At 39.0% G+C, this 23,603-nt stretch overlaps 2 protein-coding genes across 2 annotated transcripts in view; both read right to left on the reverse strand.

Annotated features, from left to right (window-relative positions):
• ERC2 (ELKS/RAB6-interacting/CAST family member 2) overlaps positions 1 to 23,603 on the reverse strand; it is an 823,240-nt gene that overhangs the window by 550,704 nt on the left and 248,933 nt on the right. Inside the window, exon 3 of the mRNA XM_024746387.1 lies at positions 20,144 to 20,218. Within this exon, the coding sequence (XP_024602155.1) occupies positions 20,144 to 20,218 (75 nt within the window). The remainder of the gene's footprint in view (positions 1 to 20,143; positions 20,219 to 23,603) is intronic.
• Positions 1,025 to 5,729, reverse strand: LOC112400511 (transmembrane protein 11, mitochondrial-like). The gene is made up of 2 exons (XM_024746309.1): positions 5,663 to 5,729; positions 1,025 to 1,398 (listed from the first exon to the last, which is right to left on the reverse strand). The coding sequence occupies exons 1-2, from the start codon at positions 5,727 to 5,729 to the stop codon at positions 1,025 to 1,027; spliced, it is 441 nt and encodes a 146-aa protein (XP_024602077.1).

Genomic DNA, 23,603 nt, shown 5'->3' on the forward strand with positions numbered 1-23,603 from the left:
CACAGCAAGAAGGTAGCCATCTGCAAGCCAGGAATAGAGCTCTCACAGGAATCCAACCATGTTGCCACCCTGATCTCAGACTTCCAGCCTACAGAACTGTGAGAAAATAAATTTCTGTTTTTTAAACCACCCAGTCTGTGGTATTTTGTTATAGCAGGCCAAGCTGACGAATGTAGGGAGTCTTCCTTAGTGACTCATTTGAGTTCTAAGCTGTGATAACTGTAGATAAAAAGAGCAGCAATAATGAGAAGGCTATGGAAAAAAAAAAAAAAAAACTTCCAGAAGTTCATAAGAGCCTTCATAAATAAGTGAGAGTCATTTTAAATCAAGATTTTTTCTGACTATAAAATTGACATGCTCCTTATAGAAAACTTGAAAAGCCACATAGATAATTATGACACCCACCCCAATCCCATCACTCCAATCTACCCAGAGTAACAATTTTATTTACCCCCATGAAGGCCTTAAGACTACATGATTTCTTTAAAACACATTAAAAGATAGATCTCTATTAAAACTAATCAATATAATATAGATTTCCCCTCTTTATTGAGATACAATCTTTCAGCATTTACAAATATCTAAGTGCAATCTTTACAAGAGTTAACTGTAAATTAAGTGTGAAAGGGCCAACATTCCTTTCCTTTTTTTTTTTTGAAATTCTCATAATTTTAATGGTCAATAGCTTCTGGTTGGCTCTGGATGGTACAAATACAGGTAAACAACATACTTAACGATACCCCTCCCCTGCCCCGGCGCATTCACATCCCCACTGTAGCATTGCTTCCATCACATCCTGCTGCCCGGTCAGACTTCCACAGCCTCAGGCCCCCGTGGGTTACGGAAATCCACATCTTAGTGTGATGAGCTAAAAAAAAAACCGTGGTACACTTGTGATCTGTTATTTCTTTAAAATAACAAACGTGAAGCCGGATGCCTACCCGGGCTCCGCTGCCTCACAGAGCAGCACGGGTGCTATGCCACCTCGCGGGCCGGGCTGCCTGCTCCCCCTACTCCGCCCCGATCATACAGCGCAGAGCTCGTAAATCTTCTTGACGTAGTACACCAGAGCCGCCAGTGCTATCGTGTTGTGCAGTCTCTTCCTGTGCAAGTCGTCCTTCAGGACCAGCACCACCAGGGTGGAGGAGGTGAGTGTGTGCAGGGGCAGCCGGGACAGTCTGTAGGCGTCGTACTCCACCAGGTACTTGCAGCAGGGGTCGAACTGCCAGGAGATGCCGTAGAGGGTGCAGGAGGCCTGGCTCAGCACACCCGCGGGCAGCGAGATATAGTGGGAGTAATCCAGGGGCGGCGCCAGCAGGGTGAAGAGGCAGGCGGTGTCCGCCAGCACAGGGGTCTTGTGCAGGCAGTTGCCCACGGTGATCCAGCGGCCAAAATCTTCTGAGATTTCAGATTCAAGTCTAAAGTAACTATATTTACATGTATAGACGTATGTATATATATATATGTATAAATATGTTGTGTACTGCAATATGCTTTGTAGTCCCATATTTTACACCTTAAATTCTTGATAGCGTTTGTTAAAATTTCAGGTCTTAATCATTCAGGCAAGGGGAAAAGAAACCCTCAGCTTTCCTCTCAGTCAATTTCTAAGGCTTTAAGTTAGCAATTACCACAGCTGCCAACTTCTAAATGGGTTAAAAAGGAGCTTTTCACTGGACCTCTAAAAATTACATACTGCTAAAGAAAGATCAGAATGGAGTTGGAAACATAGAAAATCCTATTGACCTATACATATCCGAGTTAAAAATCTCACCAAATGTTGGAACACATTTTAAAAATAATATTTTAACTTTTACTAATTTTCTTAAATTAACCAGACTTTGTATTTCCTCCCAAACTTATTTTACTTTAGCCCCAGATGTCCCAAAATACCAAAAAAAAAAAAAGAAAAGAAAAAAGATGAAAGAAAGAAAAATGTATATTGTGGAAATCACTTTAATAAAGATCTGTTTCTTCTGTCCTTATTTATATTTCTGTTCTTACAATAAGAAGTCAATTTCAAGAACCCATACCTAAAATCAAAAGCATAGAGAAAAGGAGATGGGAGAATATCAGTAAGATCTAGGGAGGAGAAGAGATGCAAAATACACAGACATATTAGATGATCTATTGATTCTGCCCAAGAAGATATTCAAAATGCTGAACCAGAGAAAGACATGAGGGGGCTTCCCTGGTGGCGCAGTGGTTTAGAGTCTGCCTGCCGATGCAGGGGACACGGGTTCGTGCCCCGGTCCGGGAAGATCCCACATGCCGCAGAGCGGCTGGGCCCGTGAGCCATGGCCACTGAGCCTGCACGTCCGGAGCCTGTGCTCCACAACGGGAGAGGCCACAACAGTGAGAGGCATGCATACCCCCCACAAAAAAAAAAAAAAACAGAGAAAGACATGAGGAAATATAAGCATGAAAAATAAAGGCAAAGAAAATGACTGCCATGGTCACACCTTCTCTACTGCTTCAGTTTGAGGAATTCAGGGAGAATAAATTTTATTTTTCTTTTTTTAAAACCTCTAAAACTAAGATAAATGACTAAAAACATATTTAAGGAGGACTACAGAAGGAAACTATCTCACAAGTCCTGATATGGCTCAATGTTGTACATGGATGTTGCCTTTCAAAATAGATACTAAATGCACATGCTCAGTAACTCAAGCACTGGTCCAGAATAGAGAGAAAAAATACTTAAGACATATGCTGTAACATCCTGAAAAGTGGAGTTTTAGAAGGCAGAGCAGCATTTTATTCACAATCGCCAAAGCATCTTCATCGGAATATCTTTAAATGTTATTTATAACTGATATTCTAAAATAAGTTGTGTAGTGAGATCTTCAAATACTCATCTAGATTGTGTTTCACAAATAAGCAAGCTCTCAAAGCAGATAACTGTAGGCCTTCCTTAGAGATGGGGTAAGTGAAATACAACATAAAACAGCTTTTCCCGAAGTGCACAGAACCCAAATGCTCTGTGAAAAGGGGCTTGCAGCGTCAAGTAAGTTTGAGGAATGATTATTGGGGACTCCCAATGCATATTAGCATTAATCACTCTGGGAAGTCCTACAGCAAAGTATTCTATTTACTTTTATTTTTTCCAGTATTATTCCTCTAGAAGTCAATTCTTGGGGAAAAAAATAGAACTTTAATGATGTTAAGCTTGGGGTTATATACTAAAGTGAAGAGTCAAAACAATGATTTGGATTCTTCAAGAGAAAACTTGCCATGATTACCCCCAATTTAAAATAATTGAGGGCTTAAATATCCAGATCACCTTGTCAGCTTCTGTCACTCAAGTCATTTACTGAGAGCCTGCTGTGAGCCCAGAGCAAGGAAAGAACAGACATAGACTCCCATGCTCCCTGATTCAGCACTCCATGTCTCAGGTGACATTTTTCAAATAGTCTTGAGATCGGAAAAGCATGAAATTGCTTTGCTTTTATAATATTAACATATTTTAGTTAAAGATTGCAAGAATGTGGGGAAAAAAGTTTCGGGGGGGGGAATAAACAACTTATGTGTGTTTGCTTCATTCCCCATGAGTAAGAAAAAATATCTGAATTGAATATCTCTTTAAGTTACTCCTTTCCACATATTCATAAAATAATACTTGTAATAATACTTCATTTTATACATCCAGATTATAACTCCTACTCAAAGATTAATACCCAAGACTATTTTATATCCATCATCCAAAAGATGCAAAATAGGTATCTGATGGGCAAACAATCAGTCACTGGAATCGAACCCCTAGCAACCATCTACCCAATGGGCCCAGCTTGCTGATTCTGGAATCAGCCATGAATATTAGCAAGCCAACGAGTGCAGGGATTACAGCAATGAGGATGAATGTCAGGTGGAAAGACTAAAATAAGTTTACCTTATCTTTGCTTTTATCTTTTTTTTTTAATAATCTCTGGATTTTTCTAGGACATGTCTGCTATAAGTTGATAATAAATTTAGATACAGGAAGTTCTCTCATTCATTCAACAAATATATACTGAGCATCTGTTGGGTACCGGTCACCTTGCCAGGTGTGTGAGATACCAGGTAGGTATGAACAAGATTCATGGGCATACCCCTCTACCATGGAGCACAGTCTAGATCCTTGTTATGCAAAGTGTGGTCCACAGACAGCAGCACTGACATCACCTGAGAGCTTTTTAGAAATGCAGTATCTCAGGCCACAACTCAGCCAACTACTGAATCTGAATCTCCACTTTCATAAGGTCCTCAGGTGACTTGGGTGTTCTGAATGGCTTTAGGTGTCCAACATATACAAGGGACAAGACTGATTAGTGCAAAAGAGACTAGGACAACTTTACTGGCCAAGTACATTTAGAGAAACATGAAGCTACTCTCAAGAGCTATCCAACTTGGCATAAGTGTACAGCAACCCTAGGACTAAACTCTCTGGAGAAACTTTGCCAGTAAAGATGCCTTTATTACCCTCTTTGTGTTTGCCAAACATTATGTTCCCCTTAAACAGCAAGAAACAGTTTTCAATTCCTCTCTAGGAACTGTGGACACTGAAATGGTGAGTGGGTGGAATATCAAAAAAAGCAATATCATTTAGTCACTAAAAGTAACAATTATGTTATTGCTGAGTGTCACAATGTGCTTTCCTTTCAAATACAGAAAGAATTACTGGTTTCATTTTAATATCAGGCCAAGAAAGAAAATACAAGCATTTTTTACAGAGCACGGAACTCGCTGTGATCACATATCGGTCTATGGACATTAATCAACAAACTTAGGGCCAACTGGTTTAAAGAAAAGACGTGATCTAATGTTCAGGAAACATCCCTACATAATTATATTACACTTTATTTAGAATAAAATTCTAGACTACTATTACTGGGTACCACAGAGGCTCTTGAAGGCTTAACTTTTAAAAATCATCTAATTGTAGTTGCAAACATAACTGAGCAGTCTTTGGTCCAGCTATCTAAGTAATGCCCTGCCTTTGGAAGGATTTACTGTGTGGAATTCACCGCAGTTATGTGAGCCCAAGTTAAGCGCTCCACAAAGAAGTCAACTTGGGCCTAAGGCACATTCGGAGGAAAAACAAAAAATCAAAAACTCTTCTTCTTGGCTCTTATCAAACTATAAAAAGATGATGACCTAGATTAGAAGATGACATGGGACACGCTGTTTTCTCGTGTTGCCGTTTTTGTGTTTGTCTGTTTATTCAGATGGTATCTAATTCTTTAGAGCAAAATGTACACGCACAGAATCAGGTTGGGCTAGTTCAGATTAAAAGCAATTAGGGTGTTTTTGCTTTTAAATTTATTTATTTATTTATTTTTGGCTGCGTTGGGTCTTCGTTGCTGCACGCAGGCTTTCTCTAGTTACAGAGAATGGGGGCTACTCTTTGTTGCGGTGCATGGGCTTCTCACTACGGTGGTTTCTCTTGTTGTGGAGCATGGGCTCTAGGCACCCAGGCTTCAGTAGCTGTGGCTCACGGGCTCTAGAGCAGAGGCTCAGTAGTCGTGGAGCACGGGCTTTGTTGCTCCACTGCACGTGGGATCTTCCCGAACCAGGTCTCGAACCCATGTCCCCTGCATTGGCAGGCGGATTCTTAACCACTGTGCCACCAGGGAAGCCCAATCAGGGTGTTTTGACGTTTCTTTTCGTGGTCTCATTGGCCTACTTCTGAGGCATTCTTCATGAAGTCCATGCCCCAGGCATGCATCCTGCTGTCCTGTCTCTGTACCCATTGCTAATGACACACAGGGAGAAGATATGACTCTAGTGGTTCTTGCTGGACACTATGTGACCTATGAGGTTTTGGTCTCCATGTATTAATTTGTTGTTGTTGTTAACAGACTCATGTCTAACAAGAAGAGCTAAAGATAAAACAATCCAACTGACCCTTAGAAAGTCGCAAATCAGATTTTTATGTCTTTGGGCAAGATACTGAGCTTTCCAGAAATAAGACCGTGCTCAAGAGCATGTTATGAAAATTACAAGTGATCTGTAATGCATGAAAAGTACCTATCATGGAACTCCCTCAAGAGAATAAAGGGTTGCCATTATAAGCCAACAATAGTATAGAAGTCCCTATCCATCTCCCAGTTCGGTGAGGTACACATGTAAAAGACAGTAGCTTCTATTTTTATTCCACCCTGTTTATCTTCCTGTGTTCCTAACCTTGCTAATCCTATAACCTAAGGTTGTTATGAGACTTCAATGAGTGACAACATGCACACCTTCCAGTATAATACCTAACACACACTACATGCTCTATCCTTCCTTCCTGTTTCCAGCTGTGGCAGTAGCTGTTTCTTTTTTGTCTATTTGCTCAACTTCTTTTTCTTTTAGGAACTACATCTCCCCAACTCCCTGTGGTTTTAGTGGGGTTTTCTAGTCTGACCCACAGTGGCAAGCACCATGGATCCTCTGGATGCTGACTGATCCAGGAGTGAATTCATTAAGCCATCAAGGCCAATCAGAGTTCTTCGAGGGGACTGACACAAAATCAAGGACCTCTCCTTTTGTGAGATTATGAATGTAAGAAAAATATGGGCCTGTGGCTGGTTGTGGCCTTCTCTGATACCATGTATTAAGAATCTGCCTGGGCTTCCCTGGTGGCACAGTGGTTGGGAGTCCGCCTGTCGATGCAGGGGACACGGGTTTGTGCCCCGGTCCAGGAGGATCCCACATGCCGCAGAGCGGCTAGGCCCGTGAGCCATGGCCACTGAGCCTGCGCGTCCAGAGCCTGTGCTCTGCAACAGGAAAGGCCACAACAGTGAGAGGCCCGTGTACCGCACAAAAAAAAAAAGAATCTGCCTAAATGATGGGGCCTTATAATATCAATTGAACAGCTAGGTCTATCTGAATCATCTACTCTCCATAACATCAAAATACAGTAGCAGGGTTTCATTCACTTGTAACCAGAAGAGTATAATACACAAGAAACAGTGTGAAAGATAACAAAAAATATAGTTAGATATAATATTTTATAAGAACACAGGCAAGTCAGAAATGGGTAAGACCACCACAGAAGAGTCAAGAAATCTCCAGAAAGCACAGGACTCTAATATGGGATATGGAGATAGATAAGAACAAGATTATCAAGAAAATTAAATGTTTTCCAGCCAGAAGTAATAATACTTGCAAAGTCAAGAGCACTCAATGTGATGTCCAGGACATAATATTTAATTAATATAAGTTGAAGGAATAACAGAACAAGTATGGACCATGTATCAAGGAAGAGTAAGACAGGACTGATTAAAAAGTATAGATCACTTTTAGTTGCAGTGAAGTAGGAAATAAAAGGAAGATGGGGCTGAATGATAAGCAGTCTTCAGAATCAAGCAAGGAGTCTGCACTTGAATCTGACTGGGAATCATTTATCAACTGGTAAAAAGAAGGCAATAAGGGGCTTCCCTGGTGACGCAGTGGTTGAGAGTCCGCCTGCCGATGCAGGGGACACGGGTTCGTGCCCCGGTCCGGGAAGATCCCACATGCCGCGGAGCGGCTGTGCCCGTGAGCCATGGCCACTGAGCCTGCGCGTCCGGAGCCTGTGCTCCACAACGGGAGAGGCCGCAACAGTGAGAGGTCCGCGTACCGCAAAAAAAAAAAAAGGCGGCAATAAGATGGCTTTCGGGAAGTTAATAATAAAAACCAAAGCTAAAATGGAAGTTGCAACACTAGAAATGATGGTGAAAGAATTCTCAGATATAGTTGAGAATCAAGTATAGAAAAAACAGTGGAGGAATCACCAAAAGAAAGATGAGTAAAAATTGATGGAAATCATGAAAAGGTTGCAGAGAATAAGAGAGTGAAGTTTCAAGAAAGAAAGGGAGTCAAAGAAAAGTTTGAAGACAGTAAAGACTAAGAAAAAAATTAGGATATCACTGCAGACATAAAGGCAGTTTCAATGGAGTTGTGTTATCTTAATTGGAAATTGAATCCCAGTGTTTTAAATCCCAGAGTCAGGGGTGATTGCTGAGTCATTCAACAACAGTACTGCACAGGGCAAGAACCAACCAGAACAGATGCCACCTGGAGCACAGAAACCAGGTCTGCCAAGTCCCTGTGTGGACAGGGGTTAACTCTTTAGTTGCTGGATTTGGGAGGTCCCAGGGTAAGAGCTAGAGTGGGACAGGTACTCTGAGGGTTTGGGGTAACCATAGAACTATTTCAACATTTTAACAATCAGTATAGCTGTACCTATGCCTCTCAGTTGAGTATCAGCCCTACATAGAAAGCTGCTGCAATTAATAGTGAGAGTTTCCTACGTTTCCAAGGCATGGAAGGGAGCACTGGCTAACCCAAAATCATATCCATGTGCCTGTGAGACAGCCTAATACAGAGCCTCTCCAGTACCAACCTGTGGACTAGGTGCATCAGAAACTACTTTTTTGTGGTTGTGTGTGTGTGTGTGTACGTGTGCGTATGCGTGTGTGTTTTAACTAACAATGACTTGGCCTCTAAAGACATTCCCTTTAAGGACAGGGTGACACAAAGATCTGCATGTATTTGCAAGTTCCTTGGGCTGGGGAAAAACACATCAAAAAGATTTTTTTTATGCCTACATTTTCTTCCCCATTTATGCTACAATATAAATATCTATGCATTATCTGAATATACAGACAGGAATAGCATAGGACAGAAGCAAACAATGTTTCTCCATCCTGGTACTAAAAACGGATTAATAACAACATCAGCTAATGTGTATTGATTACTAAGGCAAGCACTGTGCTAGAAAATCTCATTTAATCTTGCCCATAACCCTATGAATTAAGTATTTATTTTACCTACTTTATAGGTCAGGATATCCACAAAAGGGAAATAACTTGCCTAAGATTTTCTCTTTTGTTGAAATAACTTTCTGGGCTCAAGAGGGTGCCATATCAACAAACCAAAACTTTTAACTTCCATGTGCCTGTAAATGTTCTACTAGACCAGAAACACAGTATATCCAGTCATCCAATCCCCAAACACTAAACCAACTCTGGGCTCGGAACTTATTCCCTTATTCCTTTTCACCTCAAACAAGGTTGACTATGCCGCCCCAGCCAATCAGATGCTTTCTATTTTTCTCTTCCTTGTTCTCTTTTCCTTATCCTATAAAACCTTTCTACCTTCCACACCATTTTGCATTTCTCCAGATGAAGACTGCCTGCTTCATGATAACACCTCATGAAGTGTTTGTTTGTATCACCGTAATTATCTTCTCTAATCATTTTTTAAACACCTTTCACAAACTGGAATGATTCCCTCCACAAAGCCTTCCCTTGAATAGGAGTGAGGAGGCCACACACTGTGACCTTGCTGTTCCCAGGACAACCTCAGGACAGACTGGCCTCAGAGACAGTCAGCCACCTAGAAGCTAGGCTCTTTTGGTCCTTTCCTCCACACAGTACTTTTAGCCTTTAAAGATCACAGAGCAAGGTCAAAAGGAAACAGTGAAGATGTTGGGAAGAGAGGAAAAGGAGGAAGAAATTTCAGAAACTGCTTCCAGATGACAGGGTAGCCCCTCGGTGTATGCAGCCTGCCCTCCCAAGGCTGGATCCATGTTATCTTTCACAAACATTTGAATACAAAGAATGCTTGAATTCCCAGAAATTCAGTGAAATACTACTTTGCAAAATTGTGAATGCATTTCAGGGAGTAATAAAAAGACGGACACCTGACACTTCTTTTCTCTTCCAACACTCTTTGGGAAAAGATCAGGTGAAGTTCTCCTTACTGGCCTTCTAGCAACCTGAACTCACTCTTCCAATTCCTTTTAACACTCCCCCAAAGCCCCCAACAGCCCTGGTTTGGGGCCTCATTCTCAGGATCTCCAAAACATACTGCAAATCCTTCTATGTTCAACAAGCTTGTCTCATGGAAAAAGCAACAGGCGGCAGAGGAATTCAGGCCACCCCAAGTCACCAACAAGGCCTGAGGGATGTGGAAAGTGGACCATGCCTTAGGGATGAGGCATGTGACGGCCAGTACACTGTCATTACTGAAAGTTGAAGGGGGAGTTCACTTGAGGCCTGTGGTTGACTTCTCAACTCCGCTGGAGGGGGGTGCGCACGTCAATAAGGAAACTGCAATGCCTAAATAAACAATAAGCTGGGAACCTGAGCACCAACAAGGGAGAGGGCAGGGGCTGCTGGCCTGAGCAGAGCTGGCCAAGATGGAGCAAACAAAACAAAGTTTTAAACTTTGCAAGAATGCCATGTCAATTCAGACTCCCCAGGCAGGCCCTTTGAGAGTCCAAATTGCCGGTCACCAAACCTCCAGACTCAGTAGAATTTTTAAAGCAGGACACTTTGTTCAATCCCTTCATTTGCCAAATGAGAATAGTGAGAGCCAGAGGGGACAAGTGACTTGCCAAGGACCCAGCAAAGTCCCTGGGTCATTTATTATACCACAGGCCTACTGGGAGTTGCTGTTTTTTTCTCCACTGGTTTCTCATTTCAAAGACACTTTTAAAGTCTTTCCACATGCAAACTGTGCTAAATTCAGAGCTAAGACTCTGAAGTAAGCTTGTTAAACTCTTTCTCTCTGGTGGTCCTTGCTCAAAGGTACCACCTCTTTTTTTTTTTTTTTTAAACAGGTAAAATTCAATTTTCAGACTGAAAAGGAAGGGATGGAGGAGCAGAGAATTCCTTGAGCATCTATTGTATGCCAGGATTTTCCCACGCCTTAAGACATTTTAATTCCCACCGCAATTCTGCGCAACCTGGTATCATGGTCCCATCCTACAGAAGAGAAAGCTGGACTTCAGAGAAGCACTAAGTGGCAGGACCAGATTCTCAATTTCCATAAATAACATAACCTTCTCCACTTTGGAGCCTTTTCAGTTCAGCAAAAGAAACCAGAATAGAAGAAATTGTGTATCTTTAAGACTTTTGATAGATGGTTTTTCTTTCAACAAACTTATTGATGTTTTTCCTAAATTATAATTCCTGATCATCCCTATATAATGAATGCACACTACTGAAAACATAAAAATATAGGGAGGAGAAAGAAGAAAAAAATCCTTTCTAATCTCCCCTTCTAGAATTAGTGTCAACATTTTGGTACGTTTTTTTCCCCAAGCTTTTATTCCACACTGATAAATATAACCTCTTTATATATTATTAAGACTGTAACTACTATACACCTTAGAAATGCATCTCCTAGTTGGTTATTCTATAATTCATTTTATTTTTTAATCTTTGAGTAACCAAAGTTATTGACCCTTTCTTTTATAATATCTTCATTTTTTAATAATGGCTTTGTTAATATACAATATTTATACCATAAAATTCACTTTTTTAAAGTGTACAATTCAGTGATTTATGCAACCATCACCACGATCTAATTCCAGAATAGTTTCATCACCCCAAATTGTTGTACCTATTAGCAGTCACTCCTTTTTCTCCTCTCCCCTTAGCTCCCTGCAACCAGTAATCTACTTTCTATCTCTATGGATAGGCCTATACTGGAAATTTCATATAGATGGAATCATATAAGATGCCTTCTGCAACCGGCTTCTCTCATTTAGCATGTTTTCAAGGCTCATCAATGTTATAGCATGTATCAGTCCTTCACTTATTTTCAGTGCTGAATAATATTCCACTATATGGATATACCATATTTTGTTTATTCATACAAGATAGTGAACATTTGGGTTGCTTTAGGTTTTTGACTATTATTAACAATTATAATATGAACATCTGTGTATAGGTTTTTGTGTGTACACGTTTTCAAGTTGTTTGGGTGCATATGGTAACTCTACATTTAACATTTTGAAGAACTGCCAAAGAGTTTTCAAAAATGGACTGAACCATTTTAGATTCCTACCATCAATACATGAGGGTCCAGCTTTTCCACATCTTCCCAACACTTGTTATTGTCTCTCTTTTTATCTTAGCCATCCTAGTGGGGGCTAAGTTTTATCTAATTGTGGTTTAGATTTGCATTTCCCTTTTGACAAATCACACTGGACATCCTTTCATGTCCTTATTGGCCATTTGCATGTTTCCATTGAAGAAATGCCTATTCAAATCCTTTGCCCAATTTTTAATAGCATTATTTGTCTTTTTATTTTTGAGTTTTTCTTCCTTTATTTTTCAATGAACTTTGTAATTAAAGTATACTATACATAGGAAAGTAGCCAAATAACAGGTTTTCAGTGTGATGAATTATGATAAAGTGAACATGGCTGATTACATACAAACCATAACATAAAATAGAATATTACTTCTACTCCAGAAGCTTCGTTCACTCCCCCTCCCAACCTCCCCACCCTCCCTCCTCCTCCAGATTAACCACTATCCAGACATCTAACACTATTGATTACTTTTTTCTATTTTTGGAACACATACAAACAGAATCATATTGTATGTATTCTTTTGTGTCTGGCTTCCTTCCACACCGTTTTGGAGTTATTCAATTATGCTGTTACAGGAAGCAATAGCTTGTGCCTTCACATTGCCATATAGCATTTCATTGTATGAATATTTCACTGTTTATTTATCCACTCCACTGTTGATAGCTATTTCATTTGTTTCAAGTTTTTGGTTATTCCATATGTAATTATGTTTTGTACCTTCTATTTAAATTAGGTCTTGCTTACCATTGTCAGATTTGCTCCTAGATGTTTTGGGTTTTTTAATACCATCCTGAATTATATTGTTTTCTAAATTTCATTTCATAATTGTTTGTTACTGGTATGCAGATGATTCATTTTTATATACTGACCAGCTGTTTAAGTTCATTTATTAATCTAGTAGTTTATATATGGATTCATTGAGATTTTTTACACACAAAATTATGGTGCCTGTGAATAAAAGGGTTTTATTTCTTCCTTTATAATTCTTATACCTAGGATATCCAGAATATTGTTGAGTAGAAGTGATAGTAATAGGCATTCTTGTCTTGTTCCTTATATTATAAGGAAAGCTTTATCTATTTTACCATTAAATATGATACTTGCTGTAGCTTTCTTGTAGCTACCTCTTAACAGATTAAAATTCTCTCCTAATCTAAGTCTGATAAAAGCGTTTTTTAGGTTTTTTAGCATAAATGAATGCTGCATTTATCAAATGCTTTCTCCACATTCATTGAAATTAATTTTTCTCCTTTATCCTGTTAATGTGGTAAATAACATTGATTGATATCCAAATATTAGTCCAACCCTGCCTTCCTGGAATAAGCACAACTTAGTCACTCTCACTGCATTCAGTTCATTAGAATATTTTGCACTGATGTTTATGAGAGATTGTTTGTAATCTTCCTTTCTTGTAATGGCTTTGTTGGGTATTGATATCAAGGTTATACTGGATTCATAAAATAAAATGGGAAGTGTTTCCTCTTTTTCTATTCTCTGGTATAGTTTCTGTATGACTGATACCATTTTTTCTTCAAATGTCTAGTAAAATTCATTGAAGAAGCCATCTGGGACTACGGGATTTTTTGTTTGGTTTGTTTTTTAGATATTTTTTTTGGTGGTAAGGTTTCAAATCATAGAAACATTTTCTTTAATATACAGGACTACTCAGATATTCTAGATATTCTGTTTCTTCTCATCGAGTTTTGATAAGTTGTATTGTTAAAAGAATTAATCTAAAATTTCAACTTTATTATCACAATGTTGTTAATAAAATCCCTTGATACTTTTTAAGTCAGTAAGATTGATAGTGATGCCCCCTTTCAATCCTGGTATTGTTTGTCTGTCTCTATTTTTCTCAATGATTCTGACCAGGAGATCTGTTAATCTCTTCAAAGAATCAGTGTTTAGCTTTTATATTCCCCTGTTGTATATGTTTGGTTTCTATTTCATTAATTTCAGCTTTTATCTCTATTATTTCTTTTCTCCCACATTCTTATGGTTTCATTTGATCTTCCATTGCTTTTTAAATTTAAAAAGTCTTCTCTCAACCAGACTGAATGACTTGCTCTTCCCCAGACACGTCTCATAATTTCCAACCTCCTTGCCTTTGCTGATATGGTTCCCACTGTTTATAAATAATCCTTCTACCCACTATCAAAATCATGCCACTTTTTTTCAAGGCCCTCCCCAAATGCTATCTCCTCCAAGAAGCATTCCCTGTCCCTCTCTTATTTGATATCCTCTGAGTCTCTGCAGCCCATTTTGCTGTTCTTAGGTCACTATTTAGATCCAGGCTCATATACTCCCTTCCACTAGCCCCTTAAAGACTGAGCGCTCACTTTTTCTGAAAGGCCCACCATGGTGCTGTATACGATATAGCTGCTTGGTAAGCACTGGTATTTGTAATTCAACTTCAGGAGTTATAGTCACACAAAATAAACCTGTTTATAGCAGGAATTATCAATTAGCAACTCAAACATTTAGATTCAAACACATATAAGAAGAGTTTGGGCAAAAAAAAAGTCTCACTTTTTTAATCTTCCTTGCTTCTAAATGACAACGATATATCATCCAGAGCTAACATTTAACTTGACATTTTGCTTTTTCTGGCTATCACTTAAAACCCACATTTTTCCCCTTATTTAAGGAAAATAGTTAAAAAAAGAACACAAAACCGTGTCCCATTTAAGTTGAAAGATGAGAAAATGAAGAAATTTCTCAAGAAAAAAAAGGCTAAAGGATAATTTCTGGTATCATAAGCGGATAGGGCACATCAAAAACACAGGGCTTTGCAAGTTTAAATGAGTTATGCTCCACACTACTATAAAGGCTTCAGGGCAAGACTTAAAACTCAAGGAAAGAAACCAGGGCATATGTTGGCTGTAGGGTACCTATTTGGAGCCCCATGTGCAGGACTGATAACATATACATGTAAAAAGGATGAATCTTGCCTTACAGCACAATGTACAATATTGCCCCTTTCCAAATATATCAAATAGAACTTTCCAGCTCTCATGAGCTGCCTCAACCTGTTCTATGATGCAAAACTCAGTGCATAATTTCCAAAGTGTGGAAAGAAAAACTAGCTGAACTGATGGGTCCTCTTCAGTAAAAGCAGACTGGAAGAGTAGAGAGTCTAAGAACTTCAGAGAAGAAACCCATGTTCAAATCTCAGCTGCCAACCTACCAGCTGTACGACCTTGGGCAGGTTGCTCATCTTCTCTAAACCATAGCTTTCTCATCTGTGAAATGGGGCTAATTTTACCTACTCATGGGTCATACGTCAGACGCCTTGCACCTGACTCCACATGTGTGGAGTGGTGTTCGGGCTATAGCTGTCACTGGTGACGCAGGTGGTAATTTTGTTGTTATTGCTGTTATTCTGTTTAGCAGCCACAAAAGGAGCTATGGCCTATTTTTAAGGCCTAAAAAGCCATCAAACTGGCTTGATTAGAAAAAACGAGGCTTGACACCAATTTGCTACAAACACATCATCTTGGGAGAAGAAACAATGCTGAGTGCAGTGTTTAGACTCATATAAGTAACAGTTCAAAATATGGATGAAATAAACCAGGGTAGGCCCTAGAGCCAAAGAAAACATTTAAGCCACTTCATGGTATTCCTGACCAGATCCCAAGACTCAAATTAACTTCACACTAGGAAATGGGATACTTTCAATGGCCAAGGTTTGAATTTGAAATCTCTCCCTTCCTAGCTATGAGATGTTGGGAAAAGTTACCAAGTAGTTCTTGCCTTCTCCATGTTCCAGTGTATCCCTTCCATGCCTAGTGAAACTGAATTGACTGAATTTGATCAGACACCAAGTTATCTCTTAAGAGAAAATTAACTCAACTACAGGTCAGTCAACCCCATGCAGAAGAACAGCAGACATCTGCCTGAACACAAAGATAAGGCTTGGTTTTTAGTTTTAAAAGCAAAAGATCAACCTCACCATAGAGTTAGCACCTGAATGCAAAGTCATATTCTTTCATCAATAGCACATCTACAAGGCAGCAATTTCGTCAAGCTCAATCTTGAATTACTTACTACTCAGTTTCCATAGAAAAGCTCACTGGCGTAAACGTTACACAAGAACCACCACTCATGACACACAAGTGCAGCGGCTGGTCATGTGACGAGAAACCTAAATAACTACAATTCTCACTTCAGTTACCACAGAAATATTGTCACATAGTCACATTATACCCCTAACTTCTTAATCCACTTTAGTTAACAAGTTCACCAGATCAAGTACATTTTCTGTGACTCTTACTAAAACGCTTATGTCACTCATGTATGTCCCATGTGATAAATTCTGCTGAATTCAGTGCTAGCATAAAGTTTGTTTTTCTTAATGAATGTCATTTAATTTATTAAAGCAAATGAGAATTAGGAAATTCCATGCTTTTTCTTACAGCCTGAGTTGTTAAATTTGGAGTGAAGGTTTATGCTCCATTCTCAGTAATTATTATTATTCTAGGGTTGGTTCGTTTTTTTGCATTTTTTAAAAACACAACTTTCTCCCTGTCCCTTCCTCCTGTGATTATTGGAGATGCTGCAGCCATCTTGCTCAGACAGGCAGAAAGGGGCTGTCTGAAAACAGAGCTCATGTGAAGAAAGCTAAAATAAGAGATGGAATGAGAGAAAATGGAATCTGTTAACATCTTTTGAGCCCCAGGATCAAGCTATGCCTGAAGCAATACCAGTTTTTCCAGTTAAGTGGAAAGGGTACACTCCTTTTAGGCTTTAGCCATTTTGAATTAGATTTTCATTCACTTAGAAGTTTTAACTGACAAAGAAAAAAAATTTTGAGATTATCTGACAAATACTGTCACTACTGAAATTCATTTTTGTTAAAAAAAAAGAAAAAGGGGCGGGACTTCCCTGGTGGCACAGTGTTTAAGAATCCGCCTGCCAATGCAGGGGACATGGGTTCATTCCCCAGTCCAGAAGATCCCACGTGTCGCGAAGCAACTAAGCCCGTGCGCCACAACTACTGAGCCTGCTCTCTAGAGCCTGTGAGCCACAACTACTGAAGCCTGTGTGCATAGAGCCTGTGCTCTGCAACAAGAGAAGCCACTGCAATAAGAAGCCCACACACCACAACGAAGAGTAGCCCCCGCTCGCCACAACTAGAGAAAGCCCGCGCACAGCAACGAAGACCCAACGCAGCCAAAAATAAATAAAATTTTTTTAAAAAACTGGATAGAGCTTTATGAATGAACCCAAGAAAGTAAAACTTTTATGTCATGTCAAATTTATAATAAAAGTAGGTTAAAAACACATTCTTTCAAAGGAATTAACATTAAAGAAAAAAGAGGAAAGAAGCCCTTTTAACTACCTTTTTATTGACAGTTCTCCATAAGAGCAGAAAAGAGAAGCTAAGAATCTTTAGACACAAAAGCAAGAAACGGAGGAGTACTGCAACATTTACGAGAAAACTGACTTTTCTGAAAAACACATGCAATGTTCTAAGTGCAAACCTGGAACATACCTGCCAGACCAAACCAAGATTAAAATTAAAACTTGGTGCTTCCTGCAGTAAGATAAATCACAAATAACTTCATTCACTTTGCTTCCTTTTATTTTCATTCAGGTGACTTTAGCCCCCCTGGTTCAACTGGCTGGCAGCAGTTGTGATGGCTGCAAGCGAATTGCCCCCACTTTGGTGTGTGCAGATGGCCCTCCCTGACAGACATATTCTCACAACTCTAAAAGCCCAGAGGGGTACATAGAGATCTACTAGAACTACCAGACTGTGGTTCTAAAAGTGCTTTCATTTGGACAAGATTTCACAGATGTTCACAACAAACACCTTTCTTGAGTTGATGCAAAGCATATTTTTGGAGAAGATGAGGAGTCACAACTTCACCCTCAGTTTCTCTAAGAAGCAAGGGAAAAGTAGGGGTAAGCTCTAAACCTTAACTCGTGTCATCTCCCTGAAACTAAAGGTCCAAATTACTCTAGGAAAGCTCCTTTTAACTTCAGATTTTGCCAAGGCACTAGATGATACTGATGCTTACCCAAGGTGTTTAAATGAAAATACAACCAATGTCTCAAGTCCCACCCATCAGGTTTAAGGGTCAGTTCTATTTGGTAGTCAACCCTAAGTCTTGTAGAATATGGCTTTCCAATATTCCCTCCAATTTCAAACAGATATAATATACAAAATCAGAAGAGACCACAGGCTCTGTCACAACCTACACATGGCTGAGGAGATGACCCTCTACCAGCTGCCTCCATAACTCAATTTATGCATGTTAAGTATAGATGCTAATGGGACCCAGACTTCTCCACTGACAAAACAGAAGGCAGTGCTTTGTAAATTAACACGCAACCAAAAGACAATAGAAAAACTCCAGGCTCAGTTCCCTGACAAGTATATAAGTATATTGACTATCAATGTCCTAAAAATAAATGTGTTCTTCTACAAATCAGGATCACTGGCATCCATTTAAAAAAAAAAAAACCCTCTGGACTCAATTTACTGATAACATATGGATGTGAATGTGCCCTAAAAATTATATTTTATGCCTTCTCATGTAGATAGCCTAAATGAGTGCTTTATTTACTATTTTTTGTTTTCTAATAAAACATATGATGCTAAAAAAGAGTAAGCTATAATCAGAGTTTCTACTTATAAAAGTCACAAAAAATTACTAATTGTACAGAGAACTTTATCAGGAAAATGCCCACTGCTCTGGGATAGATGTCATTCCTGGTTTCTCCAAAGGTTTCTGAAACTCAATCTTTACTTCCTTTTTTTTTTAAAGATAATTTGGAAGTCGTTTTATATACATCCTCTTCTATTACTAACTGTGCTGGAACTGGGGAGGGAGGTATGGAGGTGGGTAGAAGGAGGACTAAATGACTCTTTGCAAAAAAAAATAAAATAAAATCTTTAGTCTTCTCTTTTTTTCTTTTAAGCCTTAGCCAAGTTTCAAGTTTGGTTCCAATGTGAAGTGAGGATGAAATCTCAGTTATGAGATTCTACACTCCCCCACAAGTATAGAATGGTAAGTTTATTTTCAAAATAGTGCTAAGTAAAAATTACACAAATTCAAAATGAATTGATGAGCCAATATTAACTTTTTAAAAATCTTACTATCATTTGATCCCTTTGATAATATTTTTCAAACCAATTTGCAGTATAAGTGCCTTGAATCCTGTAACCTCAGTTAGGGGACATAAAGTTTTAAAGCAAATGTTCTACATTATTTCCACAAAAATCCACTTGGATGAAGACACTGTCATTGACTAGAAAAAAAAATACGAAGTCAGAATTGTACACACCAGGAACTCAGTAGCTCGTATTAGTTTCTTTTTCCCCAGGACTTGGGAATTTGGGGGCAGACAATTCAAAATCATGTGCTACAAGACAGAAAAATCATTACCCTATCAACAAGTTTCAGAAGTCTTTTGTAGGATGATGGTGACCGGCAAACTCTCAAATGTTAAACTTATGCATGAAATAACCAGATTGCAAACATCATCATTATAAATTTTTTTTCTTCAGGGAACAACGTAAATCAAGAATTATTTATTCTTAAGATAAATACTATTTGCTTCCTTCTGTCAAAAACTAGAAGTAAAAAGACTTCAAATTTCTATCAACTGACAAAGAAACTGGCTTTCATTTAGATCTGTTTCTTTACAGCTTGCTCATCATTATTTACTTCATTATTCTTTAAATGCCCTAAATCCATGCAGGAGGATCTTTGCTTCTTTTAAATATCTCTATGCATCCACTGCTAAATAGAATACCTTGTGAGTATTTAATAAATTATTGTTAATTCCAGACTTGGTTAGGAGAAAATACTGGAGTCATAAGAAAGTATTATTCTTTGAAAAGTAAATTTTGCTGATAGCATAATTTTAATCATTTAACGCCTCCATTGCATGTACAACAACTTCTCTTTGCAAATCTTAGTTTCTCAAGGTATCTTTTCATTGTAATGTGAATGGGAGGAAAAAAAGAATTACTCTAGCTTTAGAAATTTACTTTTAAAGCACATACAAAACCTCTCTTAGGGTTGAAAGCATTGGCTATCCTCTGGAAATCAACCCAGCTCCTTTGAGACAGGGATACTTGAGCCCTTTATTCTTTTGCCCAGAAAAGGCATCCTAATTAAAGGGCCAATAAATTAAATGCACCAGAGAAGGCCAAAAAAACAATCAAGAAGAAAAGCACCCACCAGGGTGTCTAGAGAAAAACACAAGGTTCATTTCACATGTTTGTGTTAGGCACCATCAAGTTTAGAACAAACTCCAGGGGAACAGCTGTTTTTGAGAAATGTGAACAGCTCCTACCTTCATTTCAATGACAGTCTGGAGAGCCTTCGTCTTGGCTGGCTCTGGCTGAAGTTGGCTTCTTCGGTGTAATTCCTGGGGAGGAACACGATAGAAATAAGCCTGACGGTTCATCCTTCCGTTATACCATGACCTTTACACAGGTACCACTCAGCCCACCAAGTCCAGGCTCGCTGTGTACAGACATAAACAAGCCACAGGTGCCTCTTCCCCCACCCTCTTTAGCATCCCTCCTGCCTGGAGCCTGCGTTGCGGTGAAAAGCTCCTGGCACATGCGCTATTTCTGAAACTTCCATCAATAATTAATGTCAACTGTGACAAAGCCAGCAAGTAATCATAGTCCAAATACTGTTCAACACTGGGGCTGTTGCCCAGCCGTCAAATCATAGTTTAGTAAATTACATTACTCCGTGCTCCCAATACAAACACAGCAAGAAAACGGAGGAAAGAAAATGACTAACGTAGTTGCAAATCTGCTGCACGGGTGGCATTTTGCTACTGAAGTAGGTTTGAAATGAGCAATTTAAAACATTTTCAGTACAACTGTGTCACTTTCTGGAGTGAATTGGTCTGATGAAACCCTATGAATCTCTTGCTTCCTAATTTACAGTTTCAGTCCTTGTTCAAAATCACATCTGTATGTGATATTCCTATGCATTCATGATGCCAAGAAATTAAAACTGGCATTAATATCAACAGTGTTAGAGGGGAGAAAAAATGGTTAAATCCAGATGTAGACCAGTAACTTCTTTAGGTAAAAAACAAAAAAACACATTACAATTTTAAGCTTCAAGGCTTACTTTTTACATGCCTCTTCTCAAAAAAAAATTTTAAAAGAGTCTGTCAAAACTTTGAAAGATTGATTTGGCAGAAGAGAAGAGATAAAGTTTGTTCAGTCCATGCTTTGATTTTCTTAATGATAATTATCAACACTTATATGAAAGTAGGCCATGCATGACAGGAGTAAACAAAAATGCTCATGCATATCCACACTGCTGATACAATTACTCACCTAAGTGAGTAATTGCACCTATGGAGCAATTCCATTAAGACTTATTTGACTTATAAGTCACCTATGGATAATTCCATAAGATTTATTTGCTTCCTGAAAAGTCATTTAAAGTCGACATGGAGTAGTTTTAGGTCTTTACATTCCATTGGACCGCCAACATTTAAAAAAAGAAAAGAAAAACCTTGGGTGTTAAAGAAGAGGACCAACATAATTTCTGGCTTTATCTAAGTAAGGACATTGAAAGTAACCCTACATCCACCACTACCATCTACTATTATCACCATTTCATTAAGATAGAACATATTTATGTAAAAATTGTCAGAATAACAGAATTGCACAAAAAAAGATAGTCCTTCCCTGGATTCCAGGATAAGAAAACAGGCAACCTTTCACCCATGTCCTATTACATTGTTCTTATTTTCCAGCAGTCCAAGAAGACTTGGTCAAGGGCCAAGGTGCATAAGTCTAGAGATCAGTACAGGGGAATTACTGCTACAGCTCTGCACTGTAGCATATTTTCTTCTCAAAGTCATCACTGGCACACAAAACTACTTCTCAGACTTCAATCTGAGCAGAACTAGAATTAGTGCTTCCTCATTGTTCAAAATGGCCTCAACATCAGTTAGGACATTTTTGCCCCTAACGTATTTCTGGAAGGGATGAGGTCAAGTATTACTGACTCCAGTTCCAGCACACCACTGGGCACCTTACGTAAGGACCTCAGGCTAAGAAAACAGAGCTACTTAGCCCTCAACGTAACTTCCAAGGTTGTTGGAGTTCACTAGACCAATAAAAGCTTATAGATGACAAAACAGAAAGTAAGTCCCTTGTTAGAGTTGTTCCACAGTAAGTGGTAGGAGTAACACATTTCATAGGTCACCAATTCTGATACCATGTGGCATCAGAAACATCTTAATGAAAAAAGCTGAGAATGAAATTCATGATAATTTCATACCACAGCCAGTCAAGTTCCAGAATAAAAATCATATGATAATTTGAGGAGAGAGGTTAAGATTGTATAAAACAAAAATAATCATGAAGCAACTAAGCAACACAACAAAAATAAAAACACAGGGTAAAGACATGTGCCGTTATAATTTCTGCCAAGCATGAAAAGATTTTTAAGGGCAAACATGCAATAACAAAGCTGAACTTGTAGCAATAGTTTTGCAAAAATGAAAACAGAGTTCTCTTTGCTATAATTATACGAGTTCTATTATAATATAAACCAGCTCAAAATCCAGATTGGGCCCTCACCCTCTCTGTCACTCCTTAAAAAAATAAAATCTCCAATTACCCAAGAAGTGCAATATTCCTACCCTAACTACATTATATTTCAATCAATTCTGGCTTCACAGTTTCTGAGGATCACCTTAATTCTTAAGGTGTCAGGTAAGTGAAGATTATAAGCCACCTGCAGACTTTAGGGATTGCCTGAAAGTCCCATCTCAGACACTTTATCCATCTCTGAGATTCAGGATCATTAAAATGCACACCCTGACTGCGGCAGAGAGGACCAGTTGCCCAACAAAGATTTGTGTGCCTCTTCATCAGTGTAGAGCTATTGCTAGGAAGTACCACCACCACCACCCTTGTATCCAGGTGAGACCATGTGACCTATTTCTGGCCAGTGGAATGTGGGTAAAAATGAAGAACTCAAGTCCATAAAAACCTCCTACCCTGTCCTCAACTCTCCCTCTTTTCCTGTCTGCTGACTAGAAGTAAAGGACTCCAAGACCCAAGAAGATGGCAGAACCCCGAGATAAAAGGAACCTGGGTTCCTGAAATGCCGTGTGAAAAGTCTGCTGAACACCCACACTGGATGGTGGAGCACAGGAAAAATAAATTTCTATTAAGTTAGTCTCTGCGCTTTCAGGCTTTATCTGTAGAGATCCCAGGGCCCTCTGCTTTAACTACTGCAATGGCTGGAAGGAAAAATAATACCTACCTAGTCCTGTATTGTTTGTTGCTTTTGAATTACAAAAGTGATGTTAACGTGTGAGTGCTTGCCGAATTTTTCTAAACTGAGAGTAAGATGAATTGGTTGCTGGTGCTCCAACTATCCTTAACCATCTGAAAGATGTACCCATTAGGCACTAATCTTAAATAACTAAAGAATTTCCCCAGCAGTATGTGGTGTAGGGATGCGAGAGGACAAGATTTAACTTACTCTAGAAGTTTTTAAATGACAGTATTAAACCATCAAGCGCAGTGGTTCTATGCTTTTCTGGGTCACTGATCTCTGTAAGAATCAGACGGAAGCTGTGGATTATCTCCAGAAATGGACACAAAAGCACGCATTAACAAATTTTATACCATTACAGCTGGTTCAGAACGCCTGTTCCAACACCCAAGAAGTTCATCTGTGAAACAGACTACAGGCTAAAAACCACTTATTGAGATGAAAGAGAACCGCATGGGGAGTGGGGAGCCAGGACCCTGTCCAGA

Source organism: Neophocaena asiaeorientalis, unplaced genomic scaffold (genome assembly GCF_003031525.2).
Source record: "Neophocaena asiaeorientalis asiaeorientalis breed wild unplaced genomic scaffold, Neophocaena_asiaeorientalis_V1.1 scaffold251, whole genome shotgun sequence".
NCBI lineage: Eukaryota > Metazoa > Chordata > Mammalia > Artiodactyla > Phocoenidae > Neophocaena > Neophocaena asiaeorientalis.

Bases quoted from the DNA above. Each gene is read 5' to 3' on its own strand.
- LOC112400511 (XM_024746309.1), bottom strand. From the start codon at position 5,729: ATGGGTACAGAGACAGGACAGCAGGATGCATGCCTGGGGCATGGACTT. The intron at 1,399-5,662 runs GTAGGCCAATGA...CTGAAATCTCAG, and splicing joins TCATGAAGAATGCCTCAGAA to AAGATTTTGGCCGCTGGATC.